At 38.6% G+C, this 8,400-nt stretch overlaps 1 protein-coding gene across 1 annotated transcript; it reads left to right on the top strand.

The window, feature by feature from the left end:
• Positions 1 to 654: 654 nt before the first annotated feature.
• LOC139718980 (uncharacterized) lies at positions 655 to 8,400 on the top strand. The gene is made up of 7 exons (XM_071630420.1): positions 655 to 693; positions 4,826 to 4,886; positions 5,846 to 5,899; positions 6,235 to 6,356; positions 7,154 to 7,246; positions 7,696 to 7,767; positions 8,311 to 8,400. The coding sequence occupies exons 1-7, from the start codon at positions 655 to 657 to the stop codon at positions 8,398 to 8,400; spliced, it is 531 nt and encodes a 176-aa protein (XP_071486521.1).

Below are 8,400 nucleotides of genomic sequence, written 5' to 3'. Positions count from 1 at the left end.
TCATGGACGCCGCATCTACACCCATGGAAGCTACCACTGCATAGGACACAGCATCATTAATAGCTCGGCTGGGATCCTCCTCCTTGATAGACACCTCATCATCTAGAACGTTGAAGTTGGCCATGACGTCACAAAGGAGTAACAATAGAGCGCGTGAGATGCGTTGCTCGGTGTTGCTATGTGGAGCGCTCCTTCTGGAGATGTGTGATATACGCACTTGTAAGGGGTGCGCAGAGTCTTGTCCAGTCTCCTGTCGCTAAGGAGACGGCGTAGTTGCCAAGGTCGAGTCAATGCGCTGTGAGCGCCAATGATGCAGAGTTGCGCAAATAGGCAATCAAAATCAAAATGTTAAGGTACGTAGAATCGCTAAAAAATTGACCAAATCCGCTGTAAACGTTCCCAAAGAATAAGGCAATCTACAAAATTATGAACTGATCGAATTTACCTCGCTGAGCTTTTCAAAATGAAGTACAAATAGCCGTGACCAGACACCAATAGTGAAAATAAAGTCCAATCTGCCGGAGCTCAGCAAATACACGTCCAACCGTCTCAAGTCTCAAGTCTTTTCATCAATATCGTATACCAAAAGCTTCTATTGTACTATACCGTACAATATACCATCAAGTCTCAAGTCAAGTCAGGAGCTAGCCATAAATGCCGGCCAGCAGCGCGATCCGAGAGCGCGAGCGCAGAGCGAGGTCACATGACAACTTTCGTCCAATGATTTTGCTCGAATTCTCTGACTTATGCGCATGTGCAATTTCAACACCAATTAATGACACCAAATAGTCCAGGCTAGAAGGCACCCAACCTTGCTTTTTGATATATACAATGTTTTTTGATGGTTTCTTGTCAATTCGAGGGTGCTGATTCCAAATCCGATTGATGCCACTCGCGTAACCTTGAGCATTTTCGGCAAAATGCAAAAATCCAAAATGGCCGCCAGATATGCTAATTCGGCCGTGCTAAACATAATAGTGTGCATTATATGACAAATTATTCCACCAAACTTTGTACATTTCTGTTCCTAGAGTTACTCCATCTGCATTTGCGAGAGAATTTTCCTTTCATACAGGTTCATTTAGTATTTAAAGCTCATTTTTTATTCAAAATGGCCGCCATTCCTATGCTTATGTACTATATGAATGGCAAAACACAATGCATAGAATATAGAACGAATTTACTGTATTTCCAGTCCCGTACCTACGCTGTCATAAAGTGTTGCATGTGTAATACAAATATGTTGGGTGTCACTTACAATATAGAGGGCCTACATGTATATTTGAGCATTTAATATTCATAAACCTTACTATGTTTAACACAATTTCTTGTCTATTTAATTTTGTCTCAACAACGAATATAAGTTCACCAAACGTCTCGCAAGAAATCAATATACCATCATTATTTTACACGCATGTTGAATATGAAAATGTAATACTAACACAATATATTAAGAAGCCTAGATGCATGGTATTTATCAAATAATGTTGAAAATGGAGGGGAAGCTAGAAAGCAAAGCTTCTAATATACATTCCCCTAAAACCATGTTAACAAAGTACAGAAAAAATCCTATACAGGAAGTGCAGAGATACATAGTTGCAGCCAAAAAATACCGGACATTAATGACACAACTAAAAACCCTTTACATTGTAGATTTTTTTCCAGCAAGGAGTTGGGGGGCGAGTTTGAAATGGATCATAACCTCCATCACTTTGGTATGATATAATTTAGAAGTACCGCCTTGATATTATAGAGCAAACTTGATTTTCTACTTGAATTAAAACAACGACAAAAACTGGTGAAGGCATAAACGAAACTGTCTAAACGCAATACCGTACAAACTATTCATTAAACATCAACCAAGTAGCAATGTGAGATACCTCTTTCAGTTCTCTCACAGTTCCCAGGTGTTGATAATATACACTTTGACATCATGATCTCATTCAGTCTTGTCTTGAAACTAAAACTGTCATTTTTATTGTCTTTAAAGAACCCTTTAATTGGACGTTTGGCAGCAGGTGACATCAGCCCCAAATTTGCAGAATTCTTAGGTTAAAGAGGCATATTAGTCCTGCAATTCCTTTAATTGCAACCACATCTGGTGATGTTCAGCACTTCCTCAGGGGTCAGAGGGCGATTATTTGCCATTGAAGACATGAAGACTTGCTTGATCACCACCAGTTGAAGCCCTATGGCTTTGTTGCCAGGCCAGAGACAGTGTTGTAGGTAACTTAGGTGGTGTCAGAGATGACATTAGACCAGCATCTTCACCAACCGGTTTTGGGGTCAAAGCTTTCTAGTTACGGGAGGGAAATCTATAGGCTTGTGGGATTTCAGACGCATTGATGGCAGATTGTTCAAGGGGGCATTTCATGAAGCGTTTTGTCAGATCTCTTCTTTTTGACTAACTGTTATAAGCTACTAAAATCCTTGCATCTGATTGGCTGAGAGCAAATTTGTCAGACAAATTTGTCAGACAAAACGCTTCATGAAATGCCCCCATTCTATCGCGTTTGGAAGGTCAGGGTATGCGTTGACCGCACTGGTGACACTTGCCATCCTTTCCTTCCAGCGTGATGGAGAGTGATCGAGTGCCAGTGAAGGAGGATAGACTTCCTTAGCCTATGCTTGGAAGGCTTGCCATAGAGGACTACCTTGAACATAGCATTGGCAAGGTGGTTACTAAGATGGAGGGCATGGGTCGGATTATAATCTTATAAAGGTTGGGGCAAAGTCTCAAGAACGTGAAGAACTCCTCTATTGTCTTGAGATGGGTCAGTACTCGGCTCATGCCATCCAAGGACTTTCTATGAGACGCAAAGGCAAGATCATCTGGAAACTTCCTAAGTGAAGGGAATGTTATGTCACCATGTATGGTAAAAAGAGCTCTAGTGGAGTTAGTTTACAGCCACCATTAAGGAGGCCATCATTCAGAGTCCTAACACTGCTGGTCTGGTTACCTAGAGCAATCCTGAATGTGCAAGTGCTCAGAGACTCCAATCCCAAGTACCTTCTGATCTGGAGATTCTCCCGCCTGAAACCCCTAGCAAACGGAAGACTCCAACTTGATGTGCGCGAAGCGCATATTACGAGCGCGAAGTTTCCTGCGGCCGGGGTCCAGGGCCCGCTTGAGCTCTGGAAGCTCTAATAGGGTTCTTAATGTTCTCTTGTGCTATCTCAGGCTTATTTTTCAACATACGAACACACAAAGTAAGATATCATTCCAAGTGGGAGATACAGAGCTAGGGCAGGAGAAATTAAATCTCAAGCGGGAGAACGGGAGATTTTGCAAAACGGGGGCGGGAGATCTCCCGTTGAAAGCTGGAGAGTTGGAGTCTCTGAGTGCTGAAGATTAAAGACAAGCAGTGTGAAGTTGTTATAACACTACTTTCAGAATGAGGCAGCACTTTACAGATCTCAGAGTCTCCCTTGACATCATATACGCAAACACATTCACTCAGAAAAAAAAATGGAGGTAGAATTCATCTACCATATATCTGGGTTAACATGAAAAACTTTTGGGCATTGTTTTCATTTCAGAGATTTGACAACAGGAAGTGAGGTGGTCCCTTTTTTCCACTTTCCCCTGCCTCATGTTCTTTCTCGGGTGAGGGGACTGAAAAGTTTGTGTAATATCGCTTTTAGATAATGTAGAACAGGGCAGGTAATTGGAAATTTCATTGTGTCATCATCTAGGATTCAGCCTTTTAATTCAGCGTGAATATTATGATGTTGAACATATCAAGGCAAGTAAGTATCAAATTGTTCATGTCTAATAATTCCTGATAAACGATCTTGATCTTGGCGTCAATTGAAGCTTTGGTGGGTTTTTCCAAATTTCTTGGGAAGAATTCAGATTGAGGTAGTAAATCTGGATGTTTGCATCAAAGAATAAAACAGCTTTTGTTAGGAACAATCCTCTGATTTATAATCAGCACACAAATAGATAAACAGTGTACCCGGGTGACAGAAAAAAAAAGAAATTTTGGGTTTTTTTCCATGTACACTTTGCCGTTCATATTGTGCAGGGGTATATGAGTGGCATCCATTTTGAGGTTTTGTATTAAGAAGAATATAATAAGCCTAAAAACAATACATTTTCTGTTTGTTTGTTTGCTTGTTTTGCTAGTGGCACTCATCAGATTTGCATGGCATATGCAAAATTTGATAAAGGCGTAGGTATGTGACTGAAAATTCGCCTTCTATTTCTATGCATATTTTTTGCCATTCATATAGTACATGAGTATAGGAGTGGCGGCCATTTTGGATTGAAAATAAGCTTAAAATACTAAATGAACCTCTTCAAATGAAAAATTTCTTGCAAGTGCAAGTAGAATTACTCAAGGAACAACAATTTAAAAAACTTTGAGGGAATAATTGGTCATAAAATTGACATAACTGGGATTATCATGGCCAAATTAGCATATCTGGTGGCCATTTTGGATTTTTGCATTTTGCCGAAAATGCTCAAGGTTACGCGAGTGGCATCAATCGGATTTGGAATCAGCACCCTCGAATTGACAAGAAACCATCAAAAAACATTGTATATATCAAAAAACAAGGTTAGGTGCACTTTCTATGGAGCCTAGCCTGGACTAAAAACTCTAACATCAACCTGTAATTGAATATTTCGACACCAGTTGGTGTGATTCTTTCTGAACGGGACCTAAAATCAACACCAAGAGTGTTAATATTTTTCGATTCTGTGCTGGTGTTAGATATTTAACACCCTAGTTTTTGCAGTGTAGGATTCTAAAAGTCATCTGCCATATGCTTCATCCCTATATTCCATATATCCCTCGTCTGTATTTTCTTTCCATTCTAGTTGTATTCAGTCATCATCATCGCCCATACATCACTCATGTTCAAGGCCGACTCCATCTGGGGTGAGTTTTACCAGCCCGTCAATGATAGTGGTCTCTCAGTGATGGAAAATTCACTCACAGCAAAAAAGCTCGAATAAATACAAATCGCTGAAATTGTTACCGTATCTGCACGTGCTTTTGTAGCAGTATAATAAGTATACATCACATTTTCGGGGCGCCACGCTGAAAAATAAAATAATTAAAACATCAGTTTATTTCAAAATTGTTCATTTCGAATCTACAACATTCTCCCAACAAAGATACATTAAAAATTTGATGAACTCCGCTCATGTAAAGCGTATTAATAACTTCTTACAAAAATCGACGTGCTTTTGCAAAATGCATAGTCATGTGATATGAAGGTATTTTTCTTCTTGTTTCAGACATAAGCAAACTGTGACCTTGAAAGAAAGAAAAAAATAATGGGGAGATCTCCCTAAAAAATCAACCTCGTGACCAATGGCAATAAGGAGTGTGAGATAATTCAGAACTACATACCCTTCCATGTAATGGTAGACTGATCCTATATGATTTGGTACACCAAATGATAAAAATTATGATTTCACAAGATGACAATCTACTTACAATATAATGACGACCGACTCAAAAGCGAGTCAAATCAAAATTACAACTTGTATCCCTTCAGTGTGACAGTAGACCGACTTCTTTATCATATAATGGCACATTAGAAACTAAATTAAAGTTATTCAGAGTGGTACATACTAAATAAAACTTATTCGGGTATAAGTTATTCATGGTTTTGACGATGATTATGCATGCAGTACGCACCTATACCAAATGCATACATTAGCGAGTAATCATAATCATGGTAATGATTTATTTCGTAGTGTCTTTAAAATCTAGTCAAGAATAACAACGAATAAATTCATTAACTTGTTAAAAACAACAAACTGTTTTCATATTTTGTGACGAATGTAACATTTGCTTATTGTCATGTATTTTGTCTCTTCATCTTCAAGATCTACGAGGAAAGATCCAGCCGCATTTCGCCGTGAAGCAGTTTTACAAGTTAGGTGTGTATCATAAATATTCTTGTTTATATATGGTCATATTTAAATTCCCTCAGTGCCGTTTTTTTAACGTCCTCCATCACACTGACAATATTTAAACACCACTAATATTTTGCCAACCGCTAAAGCATCTCCCGTCATTAAAGTAGGAGTATATACAGTATAGTCGGTTCGTTTCTTGTCTCAAAGGAACTGCAATCACTGGCAATGGTGACACAGGTGTACAGATCACTGCATCAGCACAATGGACAAAAGGACAAGGAAAATATTCTACGAGAAAGATGTGATATTTAAATATATCACATTGGCCAATATTGACTTATTTTTTTATCTTGCAGGAGATATCATCAGCGAGATTGAGGACACCCAGCGGACCGAGTATTACGGCAGAATCTTCGCCCTGGTCTTCTTTGGTCTCTTCCTTCTTTCCTCCATCCTTCTGGTTTTCGCATCGTGCAAGGTGAACCATCTCCTCGTGTCCTATAAAAGTCCTTGTCTTTTACCTATTCTTACCAAGGTGTGAATACGCCTCGGTTCCTTTTGTTCTTTATTTTGTAACCCCTAAAAGGACACTTATAGCCATCAGTTTTGTAAACTGTATTGTAAAGGATAAACTAAAGCGTATATTGTGATGGAAATCTCAATTTCCAAGCCTCAGGCTTTTGCGTGATTTCCTCCTTTGATTCACACATCTCTGTAAATATTTTAAATGTGATTTTATGATATGAATAAATTGAATTGAATTGAAAAAAAAAAACTGTAGAAAAGAATCATGCAACATTTACTTCCCTTCCGCGAAAGAGTGGTCGTGCAATAAAGAGATGAGAACTGCGTAACTTCGGAAGAGTTAAGAAGCCTCAATAATAAAGGAGGCCCAAGTGCGAATATATCTCAAGTATACATGTTGAGTCAGTGAATGCAGAAGAATTTCAAGTTGTAGTGCATAATAATCAAATTGATCTTCATTGAAATATCTATTTGGGGTAAATTCCCCATTTATCTCCAAAATAAGACCACCTCAGGTGCAAATACACTTCCCACACACACTATAAAAAAAACAACAACCAACAAACACACAAAACAAAACAAATTGGATACGTCTCTGCAATATCCATCTTAAATATTACCCCAAATTTCACGGAATCAGGATTTATCTATTATTGCTGACGAGATGTTGTGATTGTGATCATGCTGGGGACGTAATTGTAGTAGTTTGGATACAACGTTCTTTCAACAATCTCTTTCTTCCGACTGCAGAGATACCGCTTCCTACTTTTACCGTTCCTCATCGTCCTATGCAGTCTTATCGTTCTCCACTTCATCACCGTCGTCGAACTCTTCGGTGCAATGGTAAGGAAAATCGTCGTCGTTGGTCGTGTTTATATTGATGACGAAAGACACCAATTTTATACAAGTTTGACATGTTCTTGTTAGGCAGCATCGAGTGGTTCAGTAAAATACACACACACACATACACACAAGAACGTACAAAAGAAATATGTTTGAATATTATAGCAATATATTTAGTACATGTATTGATTCGAAAGAGATCAGTTCACATGTATGTTTACAATAATGTATGAGGAAGAAATGATGTGTTTGTTCCATGGGTATGACATATCTTGATTTTACTGGATGTTTCAGGGAAGGAAAGCAATACATTTCATCTATATACAGTATTTGATCATATAGGAATAAATATCTTATACCGTATTTCTTATTTTTGCGCAAAATAATCTTCTTCACCTTACCTATTCTTCTTTTTGGCTTTTGTTTTGTTTTGTGTGGTTTTTTTTCAGCTGCAGATGTCTATCATGGGCATATCGCTGGTCTTGCCTCTGGCCTTTCACATCACTTCAACACTCATTGATGTAAGTTCAACTACATGTATACTTGTTTGTAGCTGACGTTCTTGCCAACACGAATTGATTCATTAAACAATTGGGTTTTTTTTTTTTTTTTTTTTGCGCTCTATACTCTGTTTGTGTAGCCAAACACTTGTATAGCATTTGAATTGTACTACATCCATATTCGCCAAACAATTGATGCAGGCATGAAAGTACGTGGGATCCATGCAGATAGCAATTTGGTACAAATCAGATTCAAAGAGTTTGACGAAGTGATTTCGACATTAAAAAAAGGGAAATCGTGTGGAGTGCTCTCGATTGTGTCTTTACATTAGTTTCTTCAAGATCACATGGTGAAAATTACGCCCTCGGAGTGAATACATGTAGGCCTACCGAGTTTAGCTTTGGCATCAATCACATTTCAGGATCATATAAAAAAAAGTATGAGGAATCTCGGATTTGGTGCGAATACTGGAAAGTGTAATATGGCCAGCGATCGTATTAGATTGTACTTTCACTATCTACAAAAGTGTTACATTATGCTTGTTTGTTTGTTTGTTTTCCCAGCTGTCGTGCGTGCTGTGCGTGGTTTCTCTCTTCCAGCAAATCCAACAGAGACAGCGGCAACGAGAGCAAGGATCACGGAGACTCACGTGA

The sequence above is a fragment of the Diadema antillarum genome, unplaced genomic scaffold (assembly GCF_040938485.1).
Source record: "Diadema antillarum isolate AM-2024a unplaced genomic scaffold, OU_Dant_1.0 scf00000103, whole genome shotgun sequence".
NCBI lineage: Eukaryota > Metazoa > Echinodermata > Echinoidea > Diadematoida > Diadematidae > Diadema > Diadema antillarum.
The sequence above is the reverse complement of the archived record's forward strand: the minus strand, read 5'-3'. Positions and strand labels throughout refer to the sequence as shown.

Bases quoted from the DNA above. Each gene is read 5' to 3' on its own strand.
- LOC139718980 (XM_071630420.1), top strand. From the start codon at position 655: ATGCCGGCCAGCAGCGCGATCCGAGAGCGCGAGCGCAGA. The intron at 6,357-7,153 runs GTGAACCATCTC...TTCCGACTGCAG, and splicing joins TGGTTTTCGCATCGTGCAAG to AGATACCGCTTCCTACTTTT. The intron at 7,247-7,695 runs GTAAGGAAAATC...GTTTTTTTTCAG, and splicing joins TCGAACTCTTCGGTGCAATG to CTGCAGATGTCTATCATGGG.